Source organism: Salmo salar, chromosome 01 (assembly GCF_965601325.2).
Source record: "Salmo salar chromosome 01, fSalSal1, whole genome shotgun sequence".
Lineage (NCBI taxonomy): Eukaryota > Metazoa > Chordata > Actinopteri > Salmoniformes > Salmonidae > Salmo > Salmo salar.
This window is the reverse complement of record NC_138291.1, coordinates 111912951-111931655: the sequence shown is the minus strand read 5'-3', so window position 1 is coordinate 111931655 and position 18705 is coordinate 111912951. Positions and strand designations below refer to the sequence as shown.

At 41.6% G+C, this 18705-nt stretch overlaps 1 protein-coding gene across 2 annotated transcripts in view; it reads right to left on the bottom strand.

The window, feature by feature from the left end:
• The window catches only part of LOC106613836 (A disintegrin and metalloproteinase with thrombospondin motifs 14), a 464750-nt gene that overhangs the window by 367718 nt on the left and 78327 nt on the right, over positions 1 to 18705 (bottom strand). For both annotated transcript variants that reach the window (XM_082978765.1, XM_082978764.1), the window contains exons 7-13: positions 13218 to 13323; positions 10100 to 10243; positions 7788 to 7920; positions 7038 to 7151; positions 5900 to 6048; positions 3841 to 4013; positions 906 to 1039 (exon numbers count right to left, since the gene is read on the bottom strand). In XM_082978765.1, the coding sequence (XP_082834891.1) occupies positions 906 to 1039; positions 3841 to 4013; positions 5900 to 6048; positions 7038 to 7151; positions 7788 to 7920; positions 10100 to 10243; positions 13218 to 13323 (953 nt within the window). The remainder of the gene's footprint in view (positions 1 to 905; positions 1040 to 3840; positions 4014 to 5899; positions 6049 to 7037; positions 7152 to 7787; positions 7921 to 10099; positions 10244 to 13217; positions 13324 to 18705) is intronic.

The following is an 18705-nucleotide window of genomic DNA, read 5'->3' as shown; positions in this document are numbered from 1 at the left end:
TGGTCTGGTCTGGAAAATGCCAACGTCTGTTATGGTATCTAACCTACAATCAAAACATTAAGTAGATTTCATGGAAAGACAGAGGGAGAGAGAGAAACAGAGAGAAAGAGAGGCACTGAAGCCACTGTAGATATAGAGAGGTATAGATAGAGAGGAATAGATAGAGAGGTGTAGATAGAAAGAGGTATAGATAGAGAGGTGTAGATAGAGAGAGGTATAGAAAATGAGGTATAGATAGAGAGAGGTGTAGATAGAGAGAGGTATAGATAGAAAGAGGTATAGATAGAAAGAGGTATAGATAGAGGTGTAGATAGAGAGAGGTATAGATAGAGAGAGGTGGAGATAGAGAGAGATATCGATAGAGAGCGGTATAGATAGAGAGAGGTATAGATAGAGAGAGGTATAGATAGAGAGAGGTATAGATAGAGAGGTACAGATAGAGAGGTACAGATAGAGAGAGGTATAGATAGAGAGGTACAGATAGAGAGGTGTAGATAGAGAGAGGTATAGATAGAGAGGTGTAGATAGAGAGAGGTATAGATAGAGAGGTATAGATAGAGAGGTATAGATAGAGAGGTATAGATAGAGAGTGGTATAGATAGAGAGGTATAGATAAAGAGGTATAGATAGAGTGGTGTAGAAAGAGGTATAGATAGAGAGGTGTAGATAGAGAGAGGTATAGATAGAGAGGTATAGATAGAGAGGTGTAGATAGAGAGAGGTATAGATAGAGGGGTGTAGATAGAGAGAGGTATAGATAGAGAGGTATAGATAGAGAGGTATAGATAGAGAGTGATATAGATAGAGAGTGGTATAGATAGAGAGTGGTATAGATAGAGTGGTATAGATAGAGAGTGGTATAGATAGAGAGTGGTATAGATAGAGAGAGAGCTATACTGTACATACCAGACATTCCCCCCGGGTGCAGACACTGAAAGGGTCTGTGTAGCTGCACCGCGTCCCATCATGCATCACCTGGTTCATGACCACCACCTCACCGGTCTCTTTGGACTGACAGCTCAACTCACACTTGTGAGCCTCTACACGGGTGAAGATCAATCAATCAATCAAATGTATTTTATAAAGCCCTTTTTACATCAGCAGTTGTTACAAAGTGCTTTTCAGATACCCAGTCTACCAGAGAGAAAGAAATACAGAGGCAGAAGCACAGTGGCTAGTAAAACTCCCTAACAGATACCCAGTCTAAGATAACAGAGAGAAAGAAATACAGAGGCAGAAGCACAGTGGCTAGCAAAACTCCCTAACAGATACCCAGTCTAAGATACCAGAGAGAAAGAAATGCAGAGGCAGAAGCATAGTGGCTAGTAAAACTCCCTAACAGATACCCAGTCTAAGATACCAGAGAGAAAGAAACACAGAGACAGACACACAGTGGCTAGTAAAACTCCCTAACAGATACCCAGTCTAAGATACCAGAGAGAAAGAAACACAGAGACAGACACACAGTGGCTAGTAAAACTCCCTAACAGATACCCAGTCTAAGATACCAGAGAGAAAGAAATGCAGAGGCAGAAGCACAGTGGCTAGTAAAACTCCCTAACAGATACCCAGTCTAAGATACCAGAGAGAAAGAAACACAGAGACAGACACACAGTGGCTAGTAAAACTCCCTAACAGATACCCAGTCTAAGATACCAGAGAGAAAGAAACACAGAGGCAGAAGCACAGTGGCTAGTAAAACTCCCTAACAGATACCCAGTCTAAGATACTAGAGAGAAAGCAACGCAGAGGCAGAAGCACAGTGGCTAGTAAAACTCCCTAGAGAAAGAAAACAAAATGAACACATACTTTAGTCCTGACTGAGGGAAGATAAACTAAATAAATGACAGAGAAAGTTTGCATTGTATCTCTTCTGCTTTCTTTCACCTCAAGAACACAAGGCCAGAGATGATAGAGATCCTATGTTCAGTTCACATGTGGGCATCTGAAATGGTTACACTGCTGTGTGTGATGTTGATGTTCCTGTATGTTATTGGACACCACAAATGTGTTATTGTTCTTTCAGGAAGTTCTAATTAATGTCCAGATACTGTGGACTTCTGTCCGTGTCTGTCTCACCAGCACTAGTCTGACTTTAGACATTAATGAGGAAAACCCTGAGTCACACACTCTACATGACCAAAAGTATGTGGACACCTGCTCGTCAAACATCTCATTCCAAAATCATGGGCATTAATATGGAGTTGTTCCCTTCCTTTGCTGCTATAACAGCCTCCACTCTTCTGGAAAGGCTTTCCACTAGATGTTGGAACATTGCTGTGGGGACTTGCTTCCATTCAGCCACAAGAGCATTAGTGAGGTCGGGAACTGATGTTGGACTCGTAGTCAGCGTTTCAATTCATTTCAAAGGTGTTCGATGGGGTTGAGGTCAGGGCTTTGTGCAGGCCAGTCAAGTTCTACCACACCGATCTCGACAAACTCTTTCTGTATGGACCTCGCTTTGTGCACAGGGGCATTGTCATAGGAATGGCCTTCCCCAAACTGTTGCCACAAAGTTGGAAGCATAGAATTGTCTAGAATGTTATTGTATGCTGTAGCATTAAGATTTCCCTTCACTGGAACTAAGGGGCCTAGCCCGAACCATGAAAAACAGCCCCAGACCATTATTCCTCCTCCACCAAACTTTACAGTTGGGACTATGCATTCAGGCAGGTAGCGTTGTCCTGGCTGATGGTGAAGCGGGATTCATCACTCCAGAGAACATGTTTCCACTCCTTCAGAGTCCAATGGCGGCGAGCTTTACACCACTCCAGTCGACACTTGGCATTGTGCATGGTGATCTTAGGCTTGTGTGCGGCTGCTCGGCCATGGAAACCCATTTCATGAAGCTCCCGATGAAAATTTGTTGTGCTGACGTTGCTTCCAGAGGCAGTTTGGAACTCAGTAGTGAGTGTTGCAACCGAGGACAGATGATTTTACGCGCTACAACACTCGCCGGTCCCATTCTGTGAATTTGTGTGGCCTACCACTTCGCAGTTGAGCCGTTGTTGCTCCTAGGAATTTCCACTTCACAATAACAGCACTTACAGTTAATTGGGGCAGCTCTAGCAGGGTAGAAATTTCACAAACTGACTTGTCGGAAAGGTGGCATACTATGACGGTACCACTTTGAAAGTCACTGAGCACTTCAGTAAGGCCATTCTACTGTCAATGTTTGTCTATGGCGATTGCATGGTTATGTCCTTGATTTTGTACCCCTGTGTGTGGCTGAAATAGCCAAATCCACTAATTTGAAGGGGTGTCCACATACTTTGAATATATATATATATATATATATATATATATATATATATATATATATATATATATATATGAGAGTCTCTCCCTCCCACCCATCTTCTATTTATCTCTTTGTTACAGCCATATTGTTCTTGTTGTGTGTGCCGTGCAGAACCCCTCTGTATTCTGCACATCTCATTGTTACAGCCATATTGTTTGTGTTAAAGAAAAACGTATTATAAATGTATAAAACGGATTTGGTTGATTCATATTTGCTTATGTAAGATATATAATTAATATCGAAATTACTATTATTGTATGGAAACTGTCTTATTATGGTAAATATGTATTAGAATCCTTTCACAAGTAGTGCACCGTCTAGGGAATAGGGTTCGATTTGTGATGCAGACATTGACATTCTGAGTTTCTTTACTGCAAGTTTAACATTACTCCCTACAACAACCCAGCTGCATCATTTCATCTCTGAGTTTCTTTACTTTAAGTTAATATTACTCACTACAACCCATTTGACTTTTGACCTTGGTCTAAAGTAGCGCACTAAAAGCATAGTGTTCCATATGGGAAGCAGGCTGTGTCCTACCATCTGGGTGTTCGTAAGGTAGCCAGGTGTGCTTGGTGTTCTTGTGGTATTTGTTGCTCCTCTGGACACACTGTTGAGCGCGGAAGTCTTCATAGGGTCCAGCACACTCCTCCATGTTACACATCTGGTAATCAAAGGTGGACCCGGGGCAATCCCGCCCGCCGTACGCAGGCCTGGAGACAGGGGGGGCGACAACACAGAAACAATAAACAACAACAGAGTAATCAACACCTATCGTGTATCCCAAATGGCACCCTATTCCCTATGGACCCAAGTCAAAAGTAGTGCAGTGAATAGGGAATAGAGTGCAATTTGAGATGCAGAACAGGAGGGCCTGTCGTCCAGGTTCAGTGATTAGATCCATTTAACTGTAATGTGGATCATGGTAGAACTGGGCCTGGCGTCCAGGTCCAGGGATTAGATCCATTTAACTGTAATGTGGATCATGGTAGAACTGGGCCTGTCGTCCAGGTTCAGTGATTAGATCCATTTAACTGTAATGTGGATCATGGTAGAACTGGGCCTGTCGACCAGGTCCAGTGATTAGATCCATTTAACTGTAATGTGGATCATGGTAGAACTGGGCCTGTCGTCCAGGTCCAGTGATTAGATCCATTTAACTGTAATGTGGATCATGGTAGAACTGGGCCTGTCGTCCAGGTCCAGTGATTAGATCCATTTAACTGTAATGTGGATCATGGTAGAACTGGGCCTGTCGTCCAGGTTCAGTGATTAGATCCATTTAACTGTAATGTGGATCATGGTAGAACTGGGCCTGGCGTCCAGGTTCATTGATTAGATCCATTTAAGTGTAATGTGGATCATGGTAGAACTGGGCCTGTCGTCCAGGTCCAGTGATTAGATCCATTTAACTGTAATGTGGATCATGGTAGAACTGGGCCTGTCGTCCAGGTCCAGTGATTAGATCCATTTAACTGTAATGTGGATCATGGTAGAACTGGGCCTGTCGTCCAGGTCCAGGTCCAGTGATTGGTGGATCATGGTAGAACTGGGCCTGGCGTCCAGGTCCAGGGATTAGATCCATTTAACTGTAATGTGGATCATGGTAGAACTGGGCCTGTCGTCCAGGTCCAGTGATTAGTGGATTATGGTAGAACTGGGCCTGGCGTCCAGGTCCAGGGATTAGATCCATTTAACTGTAATGTGGATCATGGTAGAACTGGGCCTGTCGTCCAGGTCCAGGTCCAGTGATTAGTGGATCATGGTAGAACTGGGCCTGGCGTCCAGGTCCAGGGATTAGATCCATTTAACTGTAATGTGGATCATGGTAGAACTGGGCTTGTCGTCCAGGTCCAGTGATTAGATCCATTTAACTGTAATGTGGATCATGGTAGAACTGGGCTTGTCGTCCAGGTCCAGGGATTAGATCCATTTAACTGTAATGTGGATCATGGTAGAACTGGGTCTGTCGTCCAGGTCCAGGGATTAGATCCATTTAACTGTAATGTGGTTCATGGTAGAACTGGGCCTGTCCTCCAGGTCCAGGGATTAGATCCATTTAACTGTAATGTGGATCATGGTAGAACTGGGCCTGTCGTCCAGGTCCAGGGATTAGATCCATTTAACTAGCTCTGAGTAATGAGTCTCTAGTGAGGGTCATGATGTAGTACACAGGGTTAATTATTATTTAGATGACACGTACGCACATACAGTACACGCATAAAGTCACGCACGCACGGAAACATGCATGCACACAAACACACACACACACACAAATATCCAAGGAAAGTTCAGCGTAAAGAAACACATGATCCTCTTTGACTTTCCTTCAGACATCCTCTGACACGTCTCTGACTAAAGAGACAAAGTATCTGTGAACTACATGTCACATTATGTGTATGACTCATATAGCCTGTATATAGAAGTCCCAACAGGATGTATATAGAAGTCCTAACAGGATGTAGGTAGAAGTCCTAACAGGATGTAGAGGGTAACGTCAGTAAGGAGACCTAAGAACCCACCCCAGAGCCAGATTTATACATCTCTATCCACACTACCCACAATGCCCCACACCTGTTCCCCTGTGACAGACACTCACACAGGGTTGTTACAAGTTCTGCTCCGGGAGCGTACTCCACCTCCACAGGTTCTGGAGCAGGACCCAAACTTAGTCCAGGACCCCCAGTTACCGTCATGGCCCTGAGGTTGGTTAGAGGAGCGCCAGATACAGTGGCCCTTGAAGCACCACTAAACAAACAGACAGGACACAGGAGAGTCAACAGGGCATACAGACATGGGGCGGCAGGTAGCCTAGTGGTTAGAATGTTGGACTAGTAACCAAAAGGTTGCAAGATCAAATCCCTGAGCTGACAAGGTACAAAAATCTGTCGTTCTGCCCCTGAACAAGGCTGTTCCTAGGCCGTCATTGAAAATAAGAATTTGTTCTTAACTGACTTGCCTAGTTAAATAAAGGTAAAAAAACATACAGTACATAGACTATCTGTCCATTTATTGGCCCTATTACCATTAAAACCCTGGCTAGAATGGAGCCCTGACCATGTCAATGGTATATAAGAACTCTTAGAGCGATGACGGCTAAAGGAACATGAATCATGACTAGCCAACTTCATGCTAATTAAAAGCTTAGTAAGTACATTCAAACTGTTCCTTCTGTTTATCCATTTGAACTATTGTGTACTTTTACAAGGACTTTTTATTTTTTTAACTTCAGAAAGGAGACGGTGGAGTCAACAGTGCGTACATGTATACAATATCTTTCCATTCATTGGCTCCATTAGCATTTAAACCATGACTAGAATGAGCCCTGAACATCTTCTGGGTCAGAGTTCACAACAACTGTTATGCTTCGAGCAATCCTGGCTAAAGGAACATGGATAGAACATGAGAACGAAGAGTATTCATCCATGAGGTATGAATAGCTGATTAAATACTTGTTTAATGCTGTTTAAATGTATGGGTAAGGTGCCACCTGTGTTACACATCCATTGCAGTTGGACATGTAGAACATAGAACAAATATATGCACCCACCAAAAAGTATTATTATAACATTCAAACGGGCCGATATGTTCTTTCTAATATTAATTTAGGAAAAGTTCTTCAAGTAATTGTGTACTTTTTGGAGAACTGTTTCTAAAGATGAAGTATAGCACTGTATATTATTAGGTCTATCTATTGTCACCAGAAATCCATGGTTTCTTTTTGAACCATTTCCCACCTTCGACGGTGCACACTCTGTCCCATCCACCGGCGGACCCTTCTTGGTCTTACAAAAGTACTGGTTGTCAGGGTGACTACACCACAGCTGCTTGCAGGGATCGTAGGTCCGGAACTGTAGGAGGAGAGAGACAGACACAGAGAGAGAGAGAGAGAGAGAGAGAGAGAGAGAGAGAGAGAGAGAGAGAGAGAGAGAGAGACAGAGACAGAGACAGAGAGAGAGACAGAGACAGAGAGAGAGACAGAGACAGAGAGAGTGTTAAGAAAGAGGATGTCAGAGAGAAGAGAGAGAATGGAAGAGGTAGTCAGAGAGAGAGATAAGAGGTAGTTAGTGCATTTCCGTGACCAGACTACGGGTCACCTAGTCTCTTCCCAGAAGTCATGGCCCCTCTGCAATCTCAAACAGGGAAAGTAGGACCCAGCAAAAAGCAGCCCACTCTATCTAAGCCTATGGACCAGGGAGATAACAAGGAGAACGCAGGACCAACCCTGCTCCAAAACTAACCTTTGGAATATTTGAATCCCATTCTCAGAAGATCAAAGTCCTGAGTGGTACTGAGAGCCCCATGCAGTCCTGAATCTGCGTCCCAAATGGCAAGCTATTCACGATGGGCCCTGGTAAAAAAGCAGTGCACTATATATGGAATAGGGTGCCATTTGGGACACACATTGACAGGCTGCCCCGTCACCAATGGTCACAGTTGTTATTCTCAGATCTCAGGGGTCTAGCTAGCTAGTGGAGTGGACTTACAGCGGTGCACATCTTGTAGCCCACGCCGAAATCAAAACGACACTGCTCGTCCATGGAGTAGTTAATCCCAGGTAGCTCAGGAAGCTTGGGCCACTTGTGTTCAAAAGGGTTGTCCAGGAGACAGTCATAAGAGCTGGAGGAGGATAAAACACATCAGAACAGAGACAGTCATAAGAGCTGGAGGGATAAAACACATCAGAACAGAGACAGTCATAAGAGATGGAGGAGGATAAAACACATCAGAACAGAGACAGTCATAAGAGCTGGAGGGATAAAACACATCAGAACAGAGACAGTCATAAGAGCTGGAGGAGGATAAAACACATCAGAACAGAGACAGTCATAAGAGCTGGAGGAGGATAAAACACATCAGAACAGAGACAGTCATAAGAGCTGGAGGAGGATAAAACACATCAGAACAGAGACAGTCATAAGAGCTGGAGGAGGGTAAAACACATCAGAACAGAGACAGTCATAAGAGCTGGAGGAGGGATAAAACACATCAGAACAGAGACAGTCATAAGAGCTGGAGGAGGATAAAACACATCAGAACAGAGACAGTCATAAGAGCTGGAGGAGGGTAAAACACATCAGAACAGAGACAGTCATAAGAGCTGGAGGAGGATAAAACACATCAGAACAGAGACAGTCATAAGAGCTGGAGGAGGATAAAACACATCAGAACAGAGACAGTCATAAGAGCTGGAGGAGGGATAAAACACATCAGAACAGAGACAGTCATAAGAGCTGGAGGAGGGTAAAACACATCAGAACAGAGACAGTCATAAGAGCTGGAGGAGGATAAAACACATCAGAACAGAGACAGTCATAAGAGCTGGAGGGATAAAACACATCAGAACAGAGACAGGCATAAGAGCTGGAGGAGGGTAAAACACATCAGAACAGAGACAGTCATAAGAGCTGGAGGAGGATAAAACACATCAGAACAGAGACAGTCATAAGAGCTGGAGGAGGATAAAACACATCAGAACAGAGACAGTCATAAGAGCTGAAGGAGGATAAAACACATCAGAACAGAGACAGTAAGAGCTGATCAAATTGATCAGAAATACAGTGTAGATATTGTTAATGTTGTAAATGACTACTGTAGCTGGAAACGGCTGAATTGTTATGGAATATCTACATAGGCGTACAGAGGCCCATTGTCAGCAACCATCACTCCTGTGTTCCAATGGCACGTTGTGTTAGCTAATCCAAGTTTATCATTTAAAAAGGCTAATTGATCATTAGAAAACCCTTTTGCAATTACGTTAGCACCGATGAAAACAGTTCTGATTAAAGAAGCAATAAAACAGGCCTTTAGACTAGTTGAGTATCTGAAGCATCAGCATTTGTGGGTTTGATTACAGGCTCAAACTGGCCAGAAACAAATAACTTTTTTCTGAAACTCGTCAGTCTATTCTTGTTCTGAGAAATGAAGGCTATTCCATGCGAGAAATTGCCAAGAAACTGAAGATCTCATACAACGCTGTGCACTACTCCCTTCACAGAACAGCGCAAACTGGCTTTAACCAGAAAGAGGAGTGGGAGGCCCCAGTGCACAACTGAGCAAGAGGACAAGTACATTAGAGTGTCTAGTTTGAGAAACAGATGCCTAACAAGTCCTCAACTGGCAGCTTCAATAAATAGTACAAAACACCCGTCTCAACGTCAACAGTGAAGAGGCGACTCCAGGATGCTGGCCTTCTAGGCAGAGTTGCAAAGAAAAAGCCATATCTCAGACTGGCCAATAAAAAGAAAAGATTAAGACGGGCAAAAAAACACAGACACTGGACAGAGGAACTCTGCCTAGAAGGCCAGCATCCCGGAGTCGCCTCTTCACTGTTGACCTGATATAGGTCAGTGATATATGTCTCTGATAAGTCAGTGATATAGTTCAGTGAAATAGGTCAGTGATAGGTCAGTGATGGAGGTCAGTGATGGAGGTCAGTGATGGAGGTCAGTGATGTATGTCATTGATAGGTCAGTGATATAGGTCAGTGATAGGTCAGTGATAGGTCAGTGATGGAGGTCAGTGATGGAGGTCAGTGATATAGGTCAGTGATAGGTCAGTGATATAGGTCAGTGATATAGGTCAGTGATATAGGTCAGTGATTCATATCTCTGATAGGTCAGTGATAGGTCAGTGATAGGTCAGTGATATAGGTCAATGATATAAGTCAGTGATATAGATCAGTGATATAGGTCAGTGATATCAGTGTTATGTCAGTGAACAGGATTCCTGGAAAAGCTGTGAATTCTGGGAAAGTTGTCAGAACCCTAGTCAGTGGTATGGTGAAGGCTGCACTTACTGGATGTATCGGTTCAGTTCCTGTTTACTGCAGCGTGACCAGTGGTAGCGATGGAAGGCTGCTTGGACCAGCGGTGCCATGATACTCCCCATACTGGTCTCGTCAGAACAACGATTCCCCTGTCCGTCATGTTCCATACCTAACCTGTTGAAATGGTACCTGAGTTATTGATGAGCAAAACACACTATTACGCTCAAACACAAAGCCTGCGTCTCAAATGGCACTCTATTCCCTATATAGGGCACTACTGTTGACTCTCTATTCCCTATATAGGCCACTACTGTTGACTAGGGCCCATAGGCCTCAGATCAAAAGTAACGCACTGTATAGTGAATACGGTGTGGTTTAGTAAGTAGACAAATTCTCTGTGCTTAACACTTAAGATACTTCTTATAATTATGCAATGGTCCTGGCTAGACTAAGTAGAGCAGCAGCTCTTATGTAATGGTCCTGGCTAGACTCTATAGAGCAGCAGCTCTAATGTAATGGTCCTGGCTAGACTCTATAGAGCAGCAGCTCTAATGTAATGGTCCTGGCTAGACTAAGTAGAGCAGTAGCTCTTATGTAATGGTCCTGGCTAGACTAAGTAGAGCAGCAGCTCTAATGTAATGGTCCTGGCTAGACTAAGTAGAGCAGTAGCTCTAATGTAATGGTCCTGGCTAGACTAAGTAGAGCAGTAGCTCTTATGTAATGGTCCTGGCTAGACTAAGTAGAGCAGCAGCTCTTATGTAATGGTCCTGGCTAGACTAAGTGGAGCAGCAGCTCTTATGTAATGGTCCTGGCATGACTAAGTAGAGCAGCAGCTCTTATGTAATGGTCCTGGCTAGACTCTATAGAGCAGCAGCTCTTATGTAATGGTCCTGGCTAGACTAAGTGGAGCAGCAGCTATTATGTAATGGTCCTGGCTAGACTAAGTAGAGCAGCAGCTCTAATGTAATGGTCCTGGCTAGACTCTATAGAGCAGCAGCTCTAATGTAATGGTTCTGGCTAGACTAAGTAGAGCAGCAGCTCTTATGTAATGGTCCTGGCTAGACTCTATAGAGCAACAGCTCTAATGTAATGGTCCTGGCTAGACTAAGTAGAGCAGCAGCTCTTATGTAATGGTCCTGGCTAGACTCTATAGAGCAGCAGCTCTAATGTAATGATCCTGGCTAGACTAAGTAGAGCAGCAGCTCTTATGTAATGGTCCTGGCTAGACTCTATAGAGCAGCAGCTCTAATGTAATGATCCTGGCTAGACTAAGTAGAGCAGCAGTTCTTATGTAATGGTCCTGGCTAGACTAAGTGGAGCAGCAGCTCTTATGTAATGGTCCTGGCTAGACTAAATGGAGCAGCAGCTCTAAGGTAATGATCCTGGCTAGACTAAGTGGCGCAGCAGCTTTTATGTAATGGTCCTGGCTAGACTAAGTAGAGCAGCAGCTCTTATGTAATGGTCCTGGCTAGACTCTATAGAGCAGCAGCTCTAATGTAATGGTTCTGGCTAGACTAAGTGGAGCAGCAGCTCTTATGTAATGGTCCTGGCTAGACTAAGTGGAGCAGCAGCTCTTATGTAATGGTCCTGGCTAGACTAAGTGGAGCAGCAGCTATTATGTAATGGTCCTGGCTAGACTAAGTAGAGCAGCAGCTCTAATGTAATGGTCCTGGCTAGACTAAGTGGAGCAGCAGCTCTTATGTAATGGTCCTTGCTAGACTAAGTAGAGCAGCAGCTCTTATGTAATGGTCCTGGCTAGACTAAGTGGAGCAGCAGATCTTATGTAATGGTCCTGGCTAGACTAAGTGGAGCAGCAGCTCTTATGTAATGATCCTGGCTAGACTAAGTAGAGCAGCAGCTCTTATGTAATGGTCCTGGCTAGACTCTATAGAGCAGCAGCTCTAATGTAATGGTTCTGGCTAGACTAAGTAGAGCAGCAGCTCTTATGTAATGGTCCTGGCTAGACTCTATAGAGCAGCAGCTCTAATGTAATGATCCTGGCTAGACTAAGTAGAGCAGCAGCTCTTATGTAATGGTCCTGGCTAGACTCTATAGAGCAGCAGCTCTAATGTAATGATCCTGGCTAGACTAAGTAGAGCAGCAGCTCTAATGTAATGATCCTGGCTAGACTAAGTAGAGCAGCAGTTCTTATGTAATGGTCCTAGCTAGACTAAGTGGAGCAGCAGCTCTAATGTAATGATCCTGGCTAGACTAAGTGGAGCAGCAGCTCTAATGTAATGATCCTGGCTAGACTAAGTGGTGCAGCAGCTCTTATGTAATGGTCCTGGCTAGACTAAGTAGAGCAGCAGCTCTTATGTAATGGTCCTGGCTAGACTCTATAGAGCAGCAGCTCTAATGTAATGGTTCTGGCTAGACTAAGTGGAGCAGCAGCTCTTATGTAATGGTCCTGGCTAGACTCTATAGAGCAACAGCTCTAATGTAATGGTCCTGGCTAGACTAAGTGGAGCAGCAGCTCTTATGTAATGGTCCTGGCTAGACTCTATAGAGCAGCAGCTCTAATGTAATGATCCTGGCTAGACTAAGTAGAGCAGCAGCTCTTATGTAATGGTCCTGGCTAGACTCTATAGAGCAGCAGCTCTAATGTAATGATCCTGGCTAGACTAAGTAGAGCAGCAGCTCTTATGTAATGGTCCTGGCTAGACTAAATGGAGCAGCAGCTCTAATGTAATGGTCCTGGCTAGACTAAGTGGAGCAGCAGCTCTAAGGTAATGGTCCTGGTTAGACTAAGTAGAGCAGCAGCTCTAATGTAATATGTAATTCACTCAATGTATAATTGGAAAAGCAGTCACACATACTTGTTGCAGGTTAATTATTCAATGATAAACTTGAAAGAAAATAACTAGAATTACAATTTACTTCCTGAATTGACCGACTTTAAATGGAATCGACCCCCATCTGGAGTGTGTCTTAGTTCTGTGTTTTCCAGCTGTGTCCATGTCTCTGTTCCCAATGGCAGCCTATTTCCTTTGCAGTGCAGAGAAACCCAGACACGCAGCTCTTTGCTTGTATCCCTTTAGTTTCTTCAAGCTATGGGGCTCATAGGTCCCGTAGGACTCTGGTCAACAGTAGTGAACAACAGGGAGGAGGGCGCCATTTGGGACGCAGCCTGTGTGCTGCGATGACTTACACATGTCCGGTCTCGTGCGCCACCACGAAGGCCGAGGAGAATCCGTCCTCGTGGTTCAGAGTGCAGCTCCTCAGAGGGTGGCACATGCCTGTCACCGGGGCATAACCTAGGCAACACAGATCACACACAGCACTGATAACAAACCCGCTAGGCAGGCATACGCAAAGATGAAGGGTTGTATAGCTGTTACATCACACCTGGGTTCAAATACTACTTGAAATCATTTGAAATACTTCAGCTGGGCTTGATTGAGCTTGCCTGGCGCTATGGAACCAATGGAATAGTTGCATAAGCGCAAAACCCCGCCCCCCTGGCACTCCAGGCAGACTAAACGTGGTGCTTAAAGTATTACAATTAAAAACAAATATTACTTGAACCCAGGTCTGGTACATATGCCTCTCTAAGGCTCTGCTCAAACCCTGGTTATGATGATGTGGTGCGGTTCGATAAAGGTGAGACTAGGTCGGCCTGCTTTTAGATGTCTGTCTGTGTTTCGGGAGACGTCTTCAATACCAATTGATCTAGTAAATCATACATTAATCATACATTCATATCTTGGTCAGTGGTCATCTTCATCAACAGGGAGGCCAATTAAGAACACATTCCTATTTGCAACGACAACCTGTCAAGAGGCATATAAAGTACCTATTGCATTTTGCAATAGGTTTGTGTACATGAGAAATAGTACGTATGGTCTCCTGACACTGGTAGGTACTTCTAGTTGTCAGAATTCTCAGAATGCGCGCACATTTTTAAAGCTAGTAGTTGTGTAAACAAAGCTACTGCGTAAACATTGCTGCTAATACAGGATGTTTGATTGACTTCAGCTCTAAGTGTTTTTTTTACATAAGAGAAAATGATGAATTATCCCAACAGAGCCATTGCTATTATAATTATAGTGTCTGACACATACATACTGACATTAACAAAAAACTAATAATTGGACACAAATCAGAACTAATATGAAAATGAACATAGATTACTGTATATAAAGCATGTCGTCTTCATGTGTGGCTAAATCCCAAATGGCACCCTGTTCCCTATATAGTACACTACTTTTGACCAGGGACCATAGTGCACATCATAGGGAATAGTGTGCCATCTGGGACAGATGCACATGAAAAAGACTTGCTTTATAGTCTGTGTTAATTTTCGTAGTAGATGTTCTGATTTGTGTCCAATGAGCAGTTTGTTGTTGATAGCAGTAAGTACGTGTCTCTGTCGTTAGCTGATACGTGCTGCTGAACAGATTAGTAAAATACCCTTTAAAAATATACTGTGTCAATAATCAGGAAATGCCCAAAGGCAGGAAATTATGCTACGAAAAAATTGAAAAACTGTCAAACTTTGAGAAAGACCTGAAGATTTTGTCTGTGTACTTGCTTGTGTTGAAATTCCTCCTCTATGTACTAAAATAGACAGTAAGCTTGAAAGCATTTTGTTAAACCCAGCAGACAGACCAACACAAGCTTGTTAAAACCAAACACAACCGTATAATATAACCCAACAATACAGTAATGACACATATTTAAACACAAAGCACAAAGGACACATGAATATAACTACTATACTATATACTATATATAACTACTATACATAAGTACTATACTATATACTATACATAAGTGCTATACTGTATACTATATATAAAACTACTATACACTAACTACTATATTATATACTATATATAACTACTATACATAAGTACTATACACAAGTGCTATACTGTATACTATATATATATATATATATATATATATATATATATATATATATATATATATATATATATATATATATATATATACACATACACACACACACAACTACTATACACTATATATAACTACTATACTACATACTAACTACTATACACTATATATAACTACTATACTATATACTAACTACTATACTATATATATATATATATATATATATATATATATAACTACTATACATAAGTACTATACTATATACTATACATAAGTGCTATACTGTATACTATATATAAAACTACTATACACTAACTACTATATTATATACTATATATAACTACTATACATAAGTACTATACACAAGTGCTATACTGTATACTATATATATATATATATATATATATATATATATATATATATATATATATATATATATATACACATACACACACACACAACTACTATACACTATATATAACTACTATACTACATACTAACTACTATACACTATATATAACTACTATACTATATACTAACTACTATACTATATATATATATATATATATATATATATATATATATATATATATATATATATATAACTACTATACTACATACTAACTACTATACACTATATATAACTACTGTACACTATATATAACTACTATACTATATATTAACTACTATACTATATATAACTACTATACTCGATCAAGAGATGTGCAGCGATCCAGATTAGCTAAGCGTTTTGTTTGGTTCAAATGGAACATTTTTGGGGGGTTTGTTGTTCAAACAAATGATCATGCTCTCTGACCATGTGAAGACCTTTGGCATGCAGGTAAAAAGCAGAAAATGCAGACACAGACAGATATTGATGATCGGGGCTGCTTCAGTTGGCCATGTCCCAAATGCCAATCTATTCCCTATATAGAGGACTACTTTTTTGACAAGAGCTCTATTGGTCCTGGTCCAAAGTAGTGCACTACATAGTGAATGGGGTACCATTTGGGACACATGCTCTGTGGTGATTAGCTAGAACCCAGTTGCAATGATGTCACTATAACCACATTTCAACCAGTTCTGGTTGTAATCTGGTTGTTGTAATGGCGTTATTTCATCTAGCTCTGCCCGATGGGAAAGAACTACAATGAACATGGCGGCATCCAATGGTTATGTAGTTATATCAAATGGTCAAATGGTTATGTTATAATGTTTATGTAGTTATATCAAACAGTTATGTTATAATGGTTATATAGTTATATCAAATGGTTATGTTATAATGGTTATATAGTTATATCAAATGGTCATGTTATAATGGTTATGTAGTTATATCAAATGTTAAAATGGTTATGTTATAATGGTTATGTAGTTATATCAAATGGTTAAATCAAATGGTCAAATGTTTATGTTATAATGGTTATGTAATTATATTAAATGGTCAAATGGTTATGTAATAGTCATGTTATATTCATATCCAATAGTTACTCTGTTTATAGGAAGATGACGTTCCCTATTACATGCCACTGACATAAAGGTGTCGTATGATCACCGTCAGAGTTGGGCACAATTATATTTCAATCAATTCCGTCAATTCAGGAAGGAAACTGAAATTGGAATTGACCCCAAACCTAGTTTGAATGACTTAGTTAGAATGGCTTAGTTAGACTTAGTGAGAATGGCTTAGTTCTACTTAGTTAGAATGTCTTAGTTAGACTTAGTTCTACTTAGTTAGAATGGCTTAGTTAGACATAGTTATACTTAGTTAGAATGGTTTATTTAGAATGGCTTAGTTAGACTTAGTTGTACTTCCTTAGAATGGCTTAGTTAGGCTTAGTTGTACTTAGCTAATCTTAGTTATACTTAGTTAGAATGGCTTAGCTAGACTTAGTTGTACTTAGACTTAGTTCTACTTAGTTAGAATGGTTTAGTTAGACTTAGTCTACTTAGTTATAATGGCTTAGTTAGGTTTAGTTGTACTTAGTTAGACGTAGTTATACTTAGTTAGAATGGCTTAGTTAGACTTAGACTTAGTTCTACTTAGAATGGTTTAGTTAGACTTAGTCTACTTAGTTAGACTGGCTTAGTTCTGCTTAGTTAGAATGGCTTAGTTAGGCTTAGTTGTACTTAGTTCTACTTAGTTAGAATGGCTTAGTTCTACTTAGTTAGAATGGCTTAGTTAGACTTAGTTCTACTTAGTTAGAATGGCTTAGTTAGACTTAGTTAGACTTAGTTAGAATGATGGATGGTGTTTCTTCTTCCATGAAATTTTAGTTGCTCATCACCTATTTAAATGCTGCAAGCAAAATGGCACAACATGAAAGCAATGGAGATGCGCTAGCTAAGCCCTTTATCTGAAGACAGATAAAAGATATTCAAGAGAATGTAGACTATAAACATTCCCATGAAAAAGCCATGGTGAGCTTGGCATGGAAGAGTATGAGAAAAAGTTGCAGTAGGTACAGTAGCTATGGTACAGTAGCTATAGTACATTAGCTATAGTGCAGAAGCTATAGTACAGTAGCTATAGTACAGTAGTTATAGTACAGTAGCTATGGTATAATAGCTATAGTACAGTAGCTATAGAACAGTAATTATAGTTATACACTGAACAAAAATGTAAACGCAACATGCAACAATTTCAAAGATTTTACTGGGTTACTGTTCATATAAGGAGAGCTGTCATTGGAAATAAATTCATTAGGCCCTAATCTATGGATTTCACATGACAAGAAATACAGATACATCTCCTCCGCATAGAGTTGATCAGGCTGTTGATTTTGGGCTGTGTAATGTTGTCCCACTCCTCTTCAATGGCCGTGCGAAGTTTCTGGATATTGGCGGGAACTGGAACATGCTGTCATTCACCAGTGGTCCCGTGTGGCTCAGTTGGTAGAGCATGGTGTTTGCAACGCCAGGGTTGTGGGTTCGATTCCCACCAGTACATAAAAAATAAAATAATACACAAATTTAAAAATGTATGAAATGTATGCATTCACTACTGTAAGTTGCTCTGGATAAGAGTGTCTGCTAAATGACTAAAATGTAAATGTAAAAATGTTCACGTCAACCCAGAACATCTCAAACATGCTCAGTGGGTGGCATGTTTGGTGAGTATGCAGGCTGTGGAAGAACTGGGACATTTTCAGCTTCCAGGAATTCTTTACAAATCCTTGTGACATGAGGCTGTGCTTTATCATGCTGAAACATGAGGTGATGGTGGCGGATACATGGCACGACAATGGGCCTCAGGATCTCGTCAAGTTATCTCTGTGCATTCAAATTGCCATTGATAAAATGCAATTGTGTTCATTGTCCGCAGCCTATACCGTAACCCCATCGCCACCATGGGGCACTCTGTTCACAACGTTGACATCAGCCACGCTTGCCGACACGATGCCATACACACTGTCTGCCATCTACCTGGTACAGTTGAAACCGGGATTCATCCTTGAAGAGCACACTTCTCCAGCGTGCCAGCGGCCATTAAAGGTGAGCTTTTGACCACTGCAATCAGGTCAAGACCCTGGTGAGGACAACGAGCACGCAGTTGAGCTTCCCTGAGACGGTTTCTGACAGTTTGTGCAGAAATTATTCGGTTTCAGACAATCCCACAGGTGAAGAAGCCGGATGTGGAGGTCCTGGGCTGCCGTGGTTACACGTGCTCTGCGGTTGTGAGGCCGGTTGGACGTAATTCTCTAAAACAACATTGGAGGCGGCTTATGGTAGAGAAATTAACATTACGTTCTCTTGCAACAGCTCTGGTGGACATTCAT